Consider the following 18,099-nt stretch of genomic DNA (forward strand, 5'->3'; position numbering starts at 1 on the left):
TTGTATACATTATCTTTAATCATACCGTATATACTGTATATATTTACATTTAAACCCAGATTTAAAAGTGCATGCCATTATTATACTTTGATTGTACATCATCTGACACCTGTCATTCTTAATATTTAGTTTCTGGTTTAACTGAACTCAGTTTAGCTGTTAATATATTCTGATAATGAAGTCTACTGCATGAAGCACCCAAAAGTGTACTCTTAAAATCATTTAAAATGCTGCTGTGCTATGATTTTCTGCCTTCTCAATAGCGACCATAAATTGTTTCATTGTAGTTATCAGTCTTTTTTCTTTGTCTTTTTTTTTTCTTTCAAATGATCAACATATAGTATATGGCAATTTGAGATGGATTAAAATCAGAGCAAAAATAAAAAATGCATGACATTTTGATCAGAAAACTTTGAAGAAAAAAAAATATGATTAAAACATACAACAGTGTGTGCATTGTACAAATGTGTACAACTACATCACATTGAGAACAGGGAAGGACGAAGTTGGCTTCTCAGCTCATACAATGAAGCAGAGCTACAGGCATGCACCCAGTTAAAATAGTCAGCACCGGTTAAATGGAGGAAAAGGGGTCTTCACTTCTTGCGAGGGACCTTGTCACCTAGAGGCACGTCATCCATGAGTTTCTGCAGATATAAGAGGTAAACAAAGAGTTAGAGGTGTACAAATAAAGGCTTACGTACTGAAAAACTGGACAGTCATGTACAGGATCCACACACCTTAAGAAGTCTTGCAAAGTATGTTCTGTCGTCTTCTCCCTCTCCCCGCATGACATCCACATGGTATCTCTTGCAGGCCACAAGCAGCTCTTCGGGACTGAAGAGGAGTGCAGGGTCAATCGAATGACCATTAATGAGGCTAACCAGATATTCTCTATAATGCTTCCTGAAACAGAGGGCAACATTAAAGTTACATAAGATTTAAAGGAATAGTTCAGCAAAAAAAGGAAAATTCTGTAATTTACCTTCATGTCCTTACATACCTGTATGCTGTATTCCAAATGACTTGTGCACTCTGTTCATAGCATTCTGAAGCTATACAATAGGTTCAACTTAGTCTCATAGAATGAACGTTACTATAACTACAGTACATTTTTGCAAACTGGCTTTTATGTGCCGCGTTTTAAATTTCACAGCACTGTTTTCTAGTGAAATTAACAAAAGAGGCGCTACAACAATTCCCAAGTGCAATGGTTGTTTATGACTTTATAAACACTTATCCTTTACACTATTTCTCACACACTGCTATGTTAAGATATCAAAACACTTTTACTATAACGCAACATTTGAAAAACAATACATTTTAGCGCTTGTATTACAGATGCAACTATATTTACGTAAGTATTCCAGTTCACCTCATAGAGTGTTGGACTTTGGACTTGGAAGACCGCAGCTCGATACCAGCCAAGCACATAAGCTGAGACATGAGACGAAAGTGTCATAGAAGCACAGTATTGGTTAGATTTAGGTATTGGTTTAGGATAAGTGGTTAAGGATAAGTCTGCTTTGTTTACCTCTCATTTGCATTTAGAACACCATGTCGAAGTGCCTTTTTATACATTATATATATATATATATATATATATATATATATATATGAACACAAACAAGATTTCAAAGCTATGGCAGTGGGTAAGATTATCAATGAATAATAGCATAATTTTCTATCTGTTTCTCACTGGAAGCATCCTATAGCTTCATAAGAAAAAAAAATAGCAACTACAGGTGCATCTCAATAAATTAGAATGTCGTGGAAAAGTTCATTTATTTCAGTAATTCAACTCAAATTGTGAAACTCATGTATTAAATAAATTCAGTGCACACAGACTGAAGTAGTTTAAGTCTTTGGTTCTTTTAATTGTGATGATTTTGGCTCACATTTAACAAAAACCCACCAATTCACTATCTCAAAAAATTAGAATACATCATAAGACCAATAAAAAAAACATTTTTAGTGAATTGTTGGCCTTCTGGAAAGTATGTTCATTTACTGTATATGTACTCAATACTTGGTAGGGGCTCCTTTTGCTTTAATTACTGCCTCAATTCAGCGTGGCATGGAGGTGATCAGTTTGTGGCACTGCTGAGGTGGTATGGAAGCCCAGGTTTCTTTGACAGTGGCCTTCAGCTCATCTGCATTTTTTGGTCTCTTGTTTCTCATTTTCCTCTTGACAATTTCCCATAGATTCTCTATGGGGTTCAGGTCTGGTGAGTTTGTTGGCCAGTCAAGCACACCAACACCATGGTCATTTAACCAACTTTTGGTGCTTTTGGCAGTGTGGGCAGGTGCCAAATCCTGCTGGAAAATGAAATCAGCATCTTTCAGCAGAAGGAAGCATGAAGTGCTCCAAAATGTCTTGGTAAACGGGTGCAGTGACTTTGGTTTTCAAAAAACACAATGGACCAACACCAGCAGATGACATTGCACCCCAAATCATCACAGACTGTGGAAACTTAACACTGGACTTCAAGCAACTTGGGCTATGAGCTTCTCCACCCTTCCTCCAGACTCTAGGACCTTGGTTTCCAAATGAAATACAAAACTTGCTCTCATCTGAAAAGAGGACTTTGGACCACTGGGCAACAGTCCAGTTCTTCTTCTCCTTAGCCCAGGTAAGACGCCTCTGACGTTGTCTGTGGTTCAAGAGTGGCTTAACAAGAGGAATACGACAACTGTAGCCAGATTCCTTGACACGTCTGTGTGTGGTGGCTCTTAATGCCTTGACCCCAGCCTCAGTCCATTCCTTGTGAAGTTCACCCAAATTCTTGAATAGATTTTGCTTGACAATCCTCATAAGGCTGCAGTTCTCTCGGTTGGTTGTGCATCTTTTTCTTCCACACTTTTTTCCTTCCACTCAACTTTCTGTTAACATGCTTGGATACAGCACTCTGTGAACAACCAGTTTCTTTGGCAATGAATGTTTGTGGCTTACCCTCCTTGTGAAGGGTGTCAATGATTGTCTTCTGGACAACTGTCAGATCAGCAGTCTTCCCCATGATTGTGTAGCCTAGTGAACCAAACTGAGAGACCATTTTGAAGGCTCAGGAAACTTTGCAGGTGTTTTGAGTTGATTAGCTGATTGGCATGCCACCATATTCTAATTTTTTGAGATAGTGAATTGGTGGGTTTTTGTTAATTGTGAGCCAAAATCATCACAATTAAAAGAACCAAAGACTTAAAACTACTTCAGTCTGTTTCCATTGAATTTATTTAATACACGAGTTTCACAATCTGAGTTGAATTACTGAAATAAATTAACTTTTCCACGCCATTCTAATTTATTGAGATGCACCTGTAATTGTTTTCTTTTTTGTCCTTTTTTGAAGCTTGATAGTTACTGTGACAATGAGTGGAAAGTAAGTGTGTAAAAATTCTTCAAAAGTTCTCCTTTTGCATTTCACAGGAACAAATAAGAGCATACAGGTTTGGAACGACACAAGGCTGTGTAAATAATGACAGAATTTTCATATTGGGGTGAACAAATTAATTTAACACCATACAACAGAAATGACTGAAAAACTATTAAATGAGTTGCCAAAGTTTTGAGGCAGTTAGGGAGGTTACAATGATTTCACTCACTCGCAGAGTCCCGCCTGGCCCGGCTGAGTCTGAGCCCCACATGCAGAATCTGGACGAGGCCCTTCATCTTTCTGCTCTATCACTCCGCATACACCTGAAGCACACGTGCAAAAACACAGCAAGGATCTATTTAGAGGAAAGGCAGAGTTTTCGAGGGAGATATTTTCAGGATGGAGAAGTGGGACAGAGTGTGAAATAAAGCTGTAAGGAGTAGGTGTATGTGTGCGTTTGAGAGTGATTTCATGGTACATATATAGCCTCGGTCTGAGAAGCAGTAATTGGATGCCAGTTTTAGTCTGAAAACAGTGCTTTGCTTTATGATGTCCGGCTTTTAGACTTTCATTACAGTAAAAGCAATTTTGTTCTACTGGGCAGTTGAGATAAAGAGTGAAATTGGAAGTAAACTAGACTTAAGACAGAGACAGATAAATTAGATGAAAAGAGAGACAGGCAGAAAAACACAGACAAACAGATCAAAAGCGCTGAGGTAGTTAAGACGGACTGAAACACAGTCACACTGTCAGAATAAACTAAACACACATTTTTTTTTTTTAATCTTTTATACTCTTACAAATAAAGACATACCAGTTTGTGCTCCAGGAGCAGTGTCAGTATTGTAGTTCACCCCCTTTTTCTATGAGGAAACACAACGACAACGTGGTGTTTAAACAAGTAGGCAAAAATAAAACTGTGGAGATAAGACAATATTTCACAATCCAACCCTGGCACACAAGTGCTGTGAGTGTGGATGTGTAGGAGGAAATTTAAGTATCTGTGTTAAAGCGTCACATTGTGCTTGAGCTAGAGAGAGAGAGAGAGAGAGAGAGAGAGAGAAATTAACATTTCTTTTGTTAATGGGTGATTTATTTCTCTGACAAGAGAGAACATTTTGTATAAACAATATTTTACATGTACAATCATTTCCATTGTACACTATTTAATTTTATTATTACTAGAGCTGTCAAATTTAACGTGTTAACGCATGCAATTAATTTAAAATATTTAATGCGTTAATTTTAATTAATGGAGATTAATGCATTTACCAATTTTCACATTAGACTCTGACATTTTATTCAGCTCTGTGTGAGTTCTGAAAACTGGCTGGAATAGGGTGGAACCTTTGCACTGTGTTACACTGATGGACACACCACAAACAGAACACACAACAGCGATTTCGTGTCAATGATCAAGTAATAGAGAAAGAACCTCTTAACCGTAATTTTTTGTACATAACAAACCCAGATATGACTTGTGATATGTCACATTCACATGACCTGCTGGAGTGAAGCATCAGCATTTCCCAGACATTGTGTTCCAGATATTTTGGTTGAAATATCAATACGTGGACAGTGCCAGCGCTAAAGGCAAAACAAGACGTTATCTGCAAGTGCTTTTCATTTGGAGTTCAAAGCGGCAAATAATGTAAATACGGCTTCACGATTTCTATAGCAAAGTGAATAGTAGGGCTGCCCCCGACCAAAGATTTTCCTAGTCGACAAGCAGTCATTAGTTTAAGCCATTAGTAGACTAGTTGTCGCATGTTTATGATATTAATTTAATTACTTAAATATATATATTTTGGGGGGCATCAGAAAATGGTTTGAGTTCCAGGGCTGAGAAAGAATGTTATAAGTAACATTGCTAACACTGTTCTACATTATGGAGAAATACTAAACTGTAATAATGAGCCTTTAAAATATACATTTTACAAGCGCACACATGAAAAGAGCCGCAGCGACACCGGCAAAAGCTGTAATGCTTCTGAATGTGTCGGAAAAAACCAGCAAGGAGACTGTCTGAACATTTTGTTAATTTATAGAGAGAAATGCACGTTAGGGTTGTGCCGAAAGACGATGATCTCGGGGATTGACGATGGTCAGAGTGATCGCCAATAACCGATGCTTTTGACAATGCCAAGATGATATTTGGCTCGTTTTCCCATTAATGTATTAAATTATTATTATTAATATTATTATTAGGCTATTATTACTATCAAATTAATATTACAAATAATTTTCCCATGGACACAGACACGCGCTTGAAGAGACACACTTTATTATATTATTAAGAACAGATGACAGAAAAGCCGTCTATGCGTCTATGACGCTGTTTGAGGCGTGCCGTTTCGTGGAACACATGTATGTAAAGGGCTCTCACTCTTTCTTTGTTTCTGTCTTCTGAATTTTATTTTTTTTGTTGCAAGAACAGTATCGTCTAGGAGTGCTGCAAATGACCTCAGACATCTCTGGAGGTGTTTTGAGTTCAGTTCACTTTATTTCCACAGAGCAGTTCATTGTGAACAACTCTGCAGCCTATATATCTGTGATTAAAACATAAAATAATACGAAAACACTTTCACCTCGAACCATGATTTATATTTCAGTGATTATTATCATCATTATAATTATTATTTTTACATTTATAATTGTTTTTATCTCTTCATTTGTGTGAGTAATTTTCTGCCTGCATGTTTAGCTGGATACTTGCCTGACGGTAAATGGAAAGGTGGTTACTTACATATATACATATATAATTTTTTTTATCACTTCACTATTTTAATTGCTTTTTCATTTAGTTTGGAGTGCAATTTGAATTTAGAAATGTATTTGATTTTAGGTTTTTATTCACCGATCCCTCAGCCCAGGGGTTGCTGATGTAATTGGATATTGCGAATATATATATATATATATATATATATATATATCGTGAAGTAGGGAACAAAATGAATTTATTCACACATGATGTATTTTACCGGACAATAAAATACCCGACCGGTAGTGAATGTGGATGAAGTAGGTTCTTTGCCAGAGAGATGTTGCCCTTCACAACTGTTGTAAAGCCATCTTTCAAAAAGTTGAACAACGCATTTTAATTGCACTTAATTTTTTTCCAGTTTCATTTGAATTTTAAGTTAAAATAAACAAAAAATAAAGTTCAAAGTTTGAAATCAAGGTGTCTTGCTTTATTGTGTAGGCTTAACCCTAACCCTGCTTAATGAAAATTACCCCATAGTACCACCTAGCGTCCAACCACCGGTGTTTGTCGGTTTCCTGTGGAGTTTTATTTTTCCTGCGACCAACCGACCAACCAAACTTGGTCGACCAAGACTCTTCTCATCGACTAACGTTTGTTCAACTATTAGGTGGCAGCCCTAGTGAATAGCCATTAATAATATTGTGGAGAATGAGGGTTTAAGAGATTTAATACCCATTGCAATGAAAACACAAACCACAGGGACTAAATATTTCAGTTAGTTAACCTCCCACTTAGACGTTAGGAAACATTTAATGTTACATGAACTGGTGTTATTTTAGTGCATTTCTATTTTTATACTGTGGAATGCTTTGTTTGGAAAATATTTATACAATTTTGTTACATATTGTTTCCTTTTCTTTTCTAAGAAGGAACTAAGTACATTTTGACAGGAAATGTAGTATGTATACTTCAAGTCAAATTTCAGCACTTTCAAAATCTGCGATTAATCGCAATTAACTATGAAAAAGCATTCGATTAATCACGATTATATATTTTATTCGACTGATAAAAGTCGATTAAAAGTAATAATAATCAGTAATAATCAATGAAATATAAATCATGGTTCGAGGTGAACGTGTTTTCATATTATTTTATGTTTTAATCACAGATATATAGACTGCAGAGTTGTGGTCACAATGAACTGCTCTGTGGAAATAAAGTGAACTGAACTCAAAGCACCTCTTGAGCTGAGATGTCTGAGGTTATTACTATATTTTATTATATTTTACCTTGTCCTTCTTTAATTGTCCCCTTATTTTCTTGTACCTCCTTATTTGCTTTAGTCTAATTATTTTTGTATTGTCTCAATATTTCAATGACTAAGGCTGACAATCATGCCAATAAAGCTTTGTTACTTTTGAAAGTGAGAGAGAGAGAGAGAGAGAGAGAGTATGTGTGTGTGTGTGTGTGTGTGTGTGTGTGTGTGTGTACCTGCAGTAAGGCCTGAAGCCTGGCTGGCTCCCAGTCTCGGAGGTAGAAGAGGCAGTCTCTGGGGTGATGGGCATGCAGACCTGTCACAGTACACTGGTTCACTGCACATGTCTGCCAGAGAGATAGAGAGGGAGTGAGGAAGAGTGTGAGGGAAGGAGAGAGGGAGTGGAAAAGAGAGGAGAAGGCTTCCACTTTTAGCACAAACATAGCTGGCCTCAAACTGAATATAACAATCATGTATGTGACTCTTTATAACATGCACACAAACCCAAAAATTGGCATGAACAATCCCACTACAAGACAGAAAAGAACAGACAAGCACTGAGTTGAGAGAGACTCACTGTGTGGAAAGGGTTGTTGCATCCACTGCAGAACTGATACCTGCACTGGGAACAACTGAAGTGCATGCAGCCGCCCCTGGCCAGGGCATACTGGAACCTACAGTTAGGACAAGCTTTAAAAGAAAGTGAGAGAGATTTCTTAATATTACTAATTTATAAATAATTCAGAGTTGCATATAAAAATATAGGGAAACCAGCCTAGTTGTCACACTATCTACTTTATATTTCTCAGGGCAGGTTTATTTTTGAAAGTCAGTTTCTGCATAGCAACTTTCCTTGAGGTATTGGTTACAAAAAAAAAAGAAGCTATTGAACCTTTCCAACAATATTGGCCAGGAAAAAGCTACAGTTCATTGAACACATGTTAACCTTTTGTGACAACATGCCCCAACAGTGGGCAAAAAGTACAGGAAAATGAAAAAGGTAATACACAAAAATATCACAATAATGTTTTGGCCAACAAATATTGTAATTGATCAACTGTATATATTTATGACATTTAAAACACATGTGACAACATGCCCCAACGTCACTTTCACAAAAAATACTTTTTTTCCTAAGAACACACTTAAACCTTTAAAATTCAAAAAAATCTGCCAACATAAAGTTGACTCTTGCCTTGGTGTATGCCAGTGTGGTTTGATTATGTTAGCTTGTTTATCCAAGAGCGATAACAAAATTATGATCTCAGTGAAAATGTAATTGTTTGAAACCAACATACAAATCCTCTGCTAGAGAAAACACACATTTGCGAATTTTGAATCTCCAATTCTTATTGATATTGACATATAGTGCTTGAGACAACTAGCCCCACCGATCAGCCACAACATTAAAACCACCTGCCTAATATTGTGTAGGTTCCCCTTGTGCACCAAAACAGTGCCAGCAGACATCTCAGAATAGTATTCTGAGATTATATTCTTCTCACCACAGTTGTACAGAGCGGTTATCTGAGTTACTGTAGACTTTGTCAGGTCGAACCAGTCTGGCCATTCTGTTTTGACCTCTCTCATCAACAAGGTGTTTCCATCCGCAGAACTGCCGCTCACTGGATGTTTTTTGTTTTTGGCACCATTCTGAGTAAATTCTAGAGCTGTTGTGCGTGAAAATCCCAGGAGATCAGCGGATACAGAAATACTCAAACCAGCCCGTCTGGCACCAACAATCATGCCACGCTCCAAATCACTGAGATCACATTTATTCCCCATTCTGATGGTTAATGTGAACATTAACTGAAGCTCCTGACCCATATCTGCCTGATTTTATGCACTGCAGCCACACGATTGGCTGATTAGATATTCGCATGGATGATTGTTGGTGCCAGATGGGCTGGTTTGAGTATTTCTGTAACCGCTGATCTCCTGGGATTTTCACGCACAACAGTCTCTAGAATTTACTCAGAATGGTGACAAAAACAAAAAAAAATCCAGTGAGCGGCAGTTCTGTGGATGGAAATGTCTTGTTGATGAGAGAGGTCAACAGAGAATGGCCAGACTGGTTCGAACTGACAAAGTCTACAGTAACTCAGATATCTGCTCTGTACAATTTTGGTGAGAAGAATAGCATCTCAGAATGCTATTCTGAGATACGGGTTGGCGCTGTTTTGTCGGCACGAGGGGGACCTACACAATATAAGACAGGTGGTTTTAATGTTGTGGCTGATCGGTGCATATGTAACATGATCAAAGGATCAGAATGAAAATTTTAAAAATAACAGAACGATTGATTCAGAAGAACAGACAGAGAGAAGAACAGGACAGAAAGATAGATTTATAGAGCAATAGAATGAAAGGACGATAGATACAGAAGAGCAGACAGACAGATAAAGAGAGAGAGACAGATTCAGAGAAAAGAAAGACAGATTCATAGAAACAAAGATAGACAGCCTTGATATGTAAGTGGTAAGTGACATGCACCACTATAAACAACTTGTTCAGGCAGTAACTCGGCTATCTCTTTTGAGGTGTGAATAAGTCAGAATAAAAATGCCTGCAAGTGAGAAATACACAACATTAATATTTTATTTAAGGGTTTTACACTGGACCATACCCAAACACAACAAAACAACACAAAACAAAACAAAACAAAACAAAAACAAACAAACAAACAGACTATATGAGCAAACAACATGTTTCTTAGGGTTAATTCTGCTCATATCCAGTCTGGTAGTCAGAGAGGAGTAGGGGGTAGTATTTGATATTGAGCTCCTGAGGTGGTGCTGGTACTGTTAGCTGTCAGAAGATGGGGAAAGAGCATTAACACAGGTCCAAGAGGCTTCTGCAGCAGATCAAAAAGTGACTCACTGATCCCATTGTCACGCAGGTATCCGGCCAACCCCTGCCGCTGGTACTCCGGGTCATTCTCTCGCTTCCACTGCTGGAACTGCTCACATGAGAGCCCCAAATGCTGGGGCTCCCACTGCAGAGCGAGACAGAGAGACAAATGGTGAGGCAGAAGAAAACACAATCATCTCCTTCATCTCCTTCAGTCATGCAGGACTATGATTGATACATGGTTTGCTTCCTCAGAATGCTTACCGGCTTTTTGCACTGTGCGCAGAAGCTTTTCCTGCACTGCGGACAGGTGACCTTGAGCTGATCGCCATCGTAGATAAAGCCGTACGAGCACTGTGGGAACAAGATGAGAGAGTGAGAGAGATGCACAAAGGTTCAAGAATAAACTTTTTGTCTGTTAAATGGCATGTGAACTGAGAACATTTACTAGCCATTAATATTTTTTATTTGCCATGAAACTGTATTTTGAATTATTTCCTTAAAAATATCAATTTTCTTATAATCTATATTATTTTGACCATATGACAAAATTATTCAGATGCTTTTCTGTTACTGCAGGCGGCAGGTTATAATGTCACTCACAACTAGAGGTAGACCGATATATCAGTTTTACAGATTAATTTGTGCCATTAGTTCCTTATTGGAACTATCGTTTATCAGCACACATCTATGCTGATAGTTGCCTTTTCCATTTTATTCCTCCTCAAGAAAATTCTACAGCAATATCATACAAGAGTGCTGTTATGGCCGTATATCAGCACGGCTGCAATTCAATCATAGGTAATTACAGCAGTGCTGATATACGGACAACAGCACGATTGAGTGCGAGATCTTGCTTTTATACAACAGTTCAACAAACATGCAAATAAATAAGTAAAAACTAAAGACTGTCCCAAAAAAACACTTGTGTGTGGAACTTCTTTCTTACATCAAGGATCAGGATCTGCCATTGCTAGTTCAAAAGATGCACCCAAGCCTCCATTACTAATACAAAAGCGTCCCTTTAGAAGTATTAACTACGGCTTAGGCTGTTTCTAACAAATGATTAGAGTAACAAGGACGTGTGTGTGTTTGTGTGGAAGAGAGAGAGAGAGAGAGAGAGAGAGAGAGAGACTGAGTGTGTAAGTACCTGCATCTGTAGCGATACCCAAGCAGTGATGAACAGTAATGCTGAAGCTGTTAGTTTAACTCTATTTCTCAGCTTTAGTGTGGTAGTAATTCGCTCCGAGCGATCATGGAGTGATGCTGCCTATTGGACGTGCTATCAGAAATATCACTTAAACATGAGTATTTCACTCATGTTTAAGTGTTTTGTTGTAGGAGAGAAAACATGGAGGATGCCAGTTTCATTCTTGTATATTTCTTTGGGAACTTTTATTTTGACACAGACACCAGACTCTCCTTCGCCATGTTGAAAGTTTACGTGTCCTCTAGTGATGGGAAGATCAGGTAATTTTACTGACTTGGATCTATGAATCTCGTTCAGCATTATGAACAAATCTTTAAGTCAGTTCGTTCATTTGTTACGTGACAGCCGTATAGGCTTTACAGGAAACAATTTTTTTAGTGTTCATTTTTTTAAACAATGTTATTTTTCCCACCATACTTATAAAGTTTAAAGCATTTATGAACTAATTTTTTAACTAGATTCAATGTTATGGAAAATTATTTTCACGAAGTTATAAATTGCAAGAAATAAAGAAGCTAAAATATGAAACCAGAAACGCTTCTTTAACTGTAAGGGCAAAAATAAAACCAGGGTAAATGCCAGTATTTAAGGAAGGTTATGAACTAATTTCTGTTTCCAATTCAGAGCCAACAGTATGTGGCTGTCAAGTGTCAAATGAACGAAACACAAACTATAAATTTTGCACATGTGCGGCTACAACAAAATAAACGAAACACTCTCTGAGAGTACACGTTCTTCCAGAGTCTGTAAAAGATTTGTTAAAAGTAGTCCTTCACTAGTATCCTCCCAATTCAGAAACTTTGGGTATCAGGTAGGTGCCATGAACGTGTTTGATTATTCTGTGTTTTGCGGCTCACAGCTGTGATCGGCAGTTATGCTGAAGCTGTTAGTTAAGCTATATTATAATTGCCGGTAGTTCTCAGCTTTAGTGTAGTAGTTACCAGAACAATCATGGAGCGAGAGACAATGAGTTCAATAAACCTTGTGCACTGACTAACAACGCAGTCTCTCTCAACATCAACTCAATTCGCTCTTAAACACATGAATAAATAAAAGACGGTCTTTTGTCGCCACTTGCTGGCTGAAAACGTTAATTTATTCATTTTGGACTCTTGTAGCCTCTATGTCTGTGCCCCTTATAGTAAGGAAAGATTAAGAAAATTCTTTAACATTCTATAAATCGATCTTAAAAACTATCGGCTGATTAATCCGTTATTGGCCTTTTCCACCTTAATTATCGTATTGGTAAAATTGGTTGACCTCTACTCACAGCATCTCTCGCTGAAACCCCACCTTGTGATTTTGTTCCTTGTTATTGTCGTTGAGGTGGTATAACACCAGAAATGTGTCTCCACATGAAGTTCTGAAGTTACGACAATAAAAGAAACAAACATTTTATTACCATAATAATAAACTTATTACCATAAATGTTCCAATGCCATAAAAGACACACAATAGCCACAGATCTTGCCTTCAGGAGATGTTTGAATGTCTTTGATTTGATTCACACATTTTAACATAAAACATGGGCGGAATATCATATAATTTTTTTCCCATACTTTGCGATTTCAACCAAGCATTATTTAGCAGTTCTTAGAAAAGTTACAGGCCAACTGCAATTTTTACTCTCATTTGGTGCTTGGTAAGTGTTAATTTTGGACCTCGACACACATATACTGTGATGCAAACAGCAAACATAAATGCACCTCACTTGTTAGCGTCAACTAATTCATACAGCTCAATTCAGATCATTGTAAAATGCTCTTGAATGAGACTACTGCTTAGTAGCAATGCCACTCACATGGCTGCACCACAGGAACTTTGGGTCCTTGATGAGAGCTTGTTCAGTCAGCTTCTTGTGGAAAAGCTCGTACACATCCAGTTCCAGACAATCCCTGAGCTATGCAATCACACATACACAAAAAATACACAGTGAGCTAATTTTAGAAGTCACATAGAGTAGTAGCCTGAATCACAGTTACATGCTGCTTTGCTCTTTGAGGAAGTAATTTCCCATTATTACGCTGTCCATATCCGCAGCATCTCTTTTTCGATTTATTTTTTTTCTCTCTCTTTTTTTTTTTTTTACCTGTATGTCCAGAGTGGAGAAATAGCTGTTAAGGTGCTCTGGGTCGTTGATGTCAGGCTCAGTACAGACAGGGCACACCATGTCTCTGATATGCTTGTCCCTCACTGCTATGGTGAAATGCTGCTTGAAACAGCCACAGCACACAGAGCACTGGCACGATGTCAGAGACTGCATCTGAGACACAGCAGATGAGACAGAGAGACCACAAAACAAAATTGTACTAATACTAAGCAGAGTCCTGACAGTGCTTTTACACATACAGTCTTTGCTGTAAACTAGAAAGCATTTTTCCATTTAGATGTCATCATGTGCCAAAATGCTCAAGGAGTTTTAATTTAGTGGGAATTTAATAAGCTTCAAATACGAAAGTGGCTGATACCAGTCTTACTCACCACTCTAAATAGAATAACTATAAACAAGATCATAAACACTGTCCTAACCAGGCATGACATGATAAAGCCACAAGCTACAAAAGCTCCATTCTCTATGTATATCTGAGATTTGTCCCAACCAGCAGCGACCGCAGCAAGTGACATGACATTTTGTTGATTACTTGATTTCTGTTTCTGCTGTGTCAGTGTGGACAGAAAATTGATGTGTCACCAAAAACTTGTTCAGTACCTTACTTTGGGGAAAGACGGACAGGCAGATTGGGCATTCTTTGTTCAGAACGCGGCGAATGAAGTCTCGATCATGTGACTCACGCACGGCCTGTACCACATCCTCCAGTGTGTATGGGGCTGCAGGATCCCGAAGCAAAGATAGAGCCAGCTCGCAGCGCCCCCAGCTGGGCAAATCATACACCGCCAGTAACCTACGGCAAACACGCTGAACACAGGCGAAGGATACTCTATTTAGTATGTATTTTTTTGAACATAACAGTCAATTTACCACTGACCACCTTAAATATCTTAAGCAGCCAATGTTACAAAATGTAAAAAAAAAAAGTAAAGTTGCCACATATAAAAAAGATAATAGGCTAAGCTGCTTAAACTATTTTGTGCATCTACTGGCGAGATCACAATGCAGTCTTTCAGTGAATCCACACAAAGGTAAAAGGTCAGTCACCTGTTTATCAGTATGGTTGATGTCGATGGGGGGCTCTGGTTCATCGCTCCACATGCGCTGATGGAAGGGCTCCAATGAATGCCGCTGCAGCAGGACGAGAGCACCCCTCACCTCCCCTCCGCTCTGCCTCAGGGCTTCTTCACAGCGAGCTACATCATTAAAGCCCATAGAACCTAGCTCTTTTACCTAACAAACACATACAAAGAAAGACAAGACGTCATGTTCAAAAATAGCTTTTGTTTAAATGAAAACCTAGGTAAAACTTTAATTACTTTCACTGATAAATCAATTACAAACAATATTTAAAAGCTTAGATTGATAGACATTCCGGGATATATAAATAAATCAAAGTTTCATGATATTTCTAATTACGTAGCATATTATATTAATATTATATTCATGTTGTTTAGCCAGAGGGGAACTGGTCCCCACAGTGAGCCTGGATTCTCCCAAGGTTATTTTTCTCCATTAACCAACATCTTATGGAGTTTTGTGTTCCTTGCCACAGTCGCCTTCGGCTTGCTCACTGGGGTTATAAATACAATTATTATTTAATTACTTATTTTTAAACGATACACAATCGCATTTTATCAAACTACACAATGATGACTCTAAGACATTAGATATTACAGTATTATCTTCTGTTAATGCCTGATCTTCTGTAATGCTGCTTTGAAAGGATGTGTTACGAAAAGCACTATACAAATAAAAATGACTTGACTTGACTATATGGGTCATTGAATAATAAGGTTATTTGAGGTGATAAAATAAGAAACCTTTTAAAAGTCTAGTTTAAAACACGTCAAGTTTGTAGAAATGTAATCTTTGATGCCGTTTACACCTGGTATTAAGATGCTTTCACAAGATCACAAGTTGTCAGCGTTAAATACAGGTGTAAACGTGGTCAAAGTTATATGATCGGACCACACAAAAAACGCACACGGAGGTAGTCAAAAACGTAAGTGACCACATCGCATTTGAAGTGTAAACACTAATCCGTCCTGAATGCGTCCCAGAAAGCATTGAAGCGCCACCCCCTCACCTGTTAATCAACCGCTGCGCTACAACAAGAGTTTAAAATTTGCCGGACGGAAAAAATAACCGTGCGATCGGAAATTTCAAAAAAGCAAATACATGCACAATGATGAGAACATAAGGATCTTCCTCAGTGTGTCTGATATCAACATGTAGGGACACAGATGACAAGCACACACATCTGAAGCTCAAGTTTATACAAGTACTCCACTAAAACAACGGATAATTCTGCTCGGAATGTTGCATTTGCTTAGATTAAATTTCAACTGCATCTGGGAGAAACTGTTTTATCTGCGCTTCCTTTGTCTTTTATGACTTTTTTTACGGTTTAATAACATGTAAACAGCGATGTGTCTCGCCTGACCACATGTGATCAGATCACCCGAGATGGTTTAAACAGGGTCTTTGAGTCCAGTTTGGTTTCCCAAATTTTTGAAAAACATCTATAGCTTTTTCTAAAAAATAAATAAAAATAAATAATAATAATAATAATAATAATAATAATAATAATTTATTTAATGACATTTAATGAAAATGTCATGTGGTGTAAACATCATGTAAAAAGTATTAAAATACTTTCCTTGCACCTTGAATACACGAGTGTACGCAACTTAATCATTATAAAAAAATGTTTTTGTTTTTTTCATGCATATCATGCATTTTTTGGTCAAAAATATCAAAAAGTTTTCTCAGGGTTACACCAAATGACGTGAACAAAATGTGCCCAAAATATTTATATATGGGGCTCTATTTTCGTAATCGCGCTACGTCTTATCCAATTTGCTGTGAAATCTTTATTTACTATCACCTTTACTAAGACCTGAATCAATACCTAAATGAATTAATGTTAAGTTATTAGCTTTAATTTACCCTGGAGCAAATGTAGGTGTACTCGTTAATGTTATACATGTTCACATGGGAATGAGGAATGACACACTCTAATCCATAGCATGCCCTTCTCAGTATTTATTTAAAGATGTTTTAAAAAAGAAAGAAAACACACTGCATGTATCCTCTCTAGGTACCCCGTGTCACTATAACAAGTGACCAGCAACAACGTCTTTTACATTTTTTGGATCATTTTGATCAAATCCAGCTTAAAACTACTCAAACACACATTACACCCATAGGCTCTAATTGTAAACAGGCAAACGCTTGTCAGAGAAATGGCGGCGGGGCAACCGTTATTAAGACAGGACTGGTCATAAACGGTTTTAAGGCAGGGCTTCCCGAAGGGTCAATTACGCAAATGTGCAACTTGAGTACATCTGGAGCGCTGTAAATATAACGCGGTCAGCACACGTTAGCGACGTACACGAACCGAACACAGAGCACAGCTGATCTGTACGCACATAATCAGAGCATGAGATGGAATTCATTTGATATATATATCGAGCACAGAACCGTCATTGTCCTAGGCACGTGCCGTGGGCTTTGAGACTGGGCAAGCATCAAGACTTTTAATAAGCATTATATAACGCTGTGCTCAAAATGCGTTATACGGGTGAGTGTAATATTGTGGAAATGTTATTGACGTAAACTGTTGCCTTAGAACCCACCAGCCAATGAAAACAATAGTCACAGTGGCAAACTTCATGACCAAATTGTTTTCAATTCAGGACAGTAATATTGCTCATATTACACAAATAAAAGATTGTCATGCAGTATTTTGAGCCGAGCGTGTTTATGTCCATTAAATCATACAATGAACTATAGTGCCAGAAAAGCTTGTTTTGACATACAACAAAAAGAAAAGATTGCCAGTTACTAGTTTCAACATCATTGTCCTCACGTGTTATGAGAAATCGGGGTGTACCACTTTATGATGTGTAAGGATTGTGGGATTTGTTGTAGTTCGAGGATTTTGGGTAGTGTTGTGCGGGTGTGTGTGCAAGCCATGCTGCTCGGTGTAAGAGAAAAGTTTTAAGTTTTGCCCACCCCGACGTTTATGTTCATACCATGCGAGATATTGTTGATGGCAAGAATAAACGCGAGCACTTCGAAGGAATGTAGTCTCACTCATCAATTCGCTCTGCCCTGGAGCTCAGAGCTGCAGCTTACCTGAGCCGCTTCATCACAGACCAGCGGCCGAATCAGGAAAAGATAACACACACTTCACTTTTCCCACAGTTCAGAAACACCGGAATGGACAGTAGCAACTAACTAATCTGACCACCAAAGACAACGATCTTAACCTGAATGCACAAGGCAAATGTAACGTAGAAATTGGCGGTTTATTTATTTTTTTAGACATTTCCGTTGAAGCAAAGAATTGTGGGTTGCGAGTACCCACGAAAGATACAGCTCATGCATCCTCCGAATTCCCGTGAAAGAAGATCGCATTCGAAGTGTCCTACCAGCTTTTATGAAACGAGACAGCCTCGATGACGTATGCGGCCGACAAATGCGACCTCCGGAGGATGCAGCCTTCCAAACTCATTTTACCTACCAAGATACTTTATAGTGTTTAAGCATTAAAAGAACAAAGCAGATCTATAGTTCTTCCTTCAGGCTGAG

At 38.0% G+C, this 18,099-nt stretch overlaps 1 protein-coding gene across 2 annotated transcripts in view; it reads right to left on the reverse strand.

The window, feature by feature from the left end:
* Nucleotides 1-18,099, reverse strand: part of LOC127442352 (E3 ubiquitin-protein ligase RNF31-like) — a 27,349-nt gene continuing 9,250 nt past the window's right edge. The window contains exons 12-23 of one of the 2 annotated variants that reach the window (XM_051700309.1): nucleotides 14,548-14,733; nucleotides 14,101-14,307; nucleotides 13,480-13,653; nucleotides 13,192-13,290; nucleotides 10,445-10,534; nucleotides 10,211-10,325; nucleotides 7,908-8,020; nucleotides 7,567-7,677; nucleotides 4,186-4,234; nucleotides 3,601-3,694; nucleotides 741-906; nucleotides 1-647 (exon numbers count right to left, since the gene is read on the reverse strand). In XM_051700309.1, coding sequence (XP_051556269.1) covers nucleotides 597-647; nucleotides 741-906; nucleotides 3,601-3,694; nucleotides 4,186-4,234; nucleotides 7,567-7,677; nucleotides 7,908-8,020; nucleotides 10,211-10,325; nucleotides 10,445-10,534; nucleotides 13,192-13,290; nucleotides 13,480-13,653; nucleotides 14,101-14,307; nucleotides 14,548-14,733 — 1,455 coding nt within the window. In that variant the 3' untranslated portion in view covers nucleotides 1-596. Of the gene's footprint in view, nucleotides 648-740; nucleotides 907-1,022; nucleotides 1,056-1,375; nucleotides 1,438-3,600; nucleotides 3,695-4,185; nucleotides 4,235-7,566; nucleotides 7,678-7,907; nucleotides 8,021-10,210; nucleotides 10,326-10,444; nucleotides 10,535-13,191; nucleotides 13,291-13,479; nucleotides 13,654-14,100; nucleotides 14,308-14,547; nucleotides 14,734-18,099 lie in introns of those variants that run through there. The other variant, XM_051700310.1, reaches the window with a different exon arrangement.

The sequence above is a fragment of the Myxocyprinus asiaticus genome, chromosome 6 (genome assembly GCF_019703515.2).
Source record: "Myxocyprinus asiaticus isolate MX2 ecotype Aquarium Trade chromosome 6, UBuf_Myxa_2, whole genome shotgun sequence".
Taxonomy (NCBI): Eukaryota; Metazoa; Chordata; class Actinopteri; order Cypriniformes; family Catostomidae; genus Myxocyprinus; species Myxocyprinus asiaticus.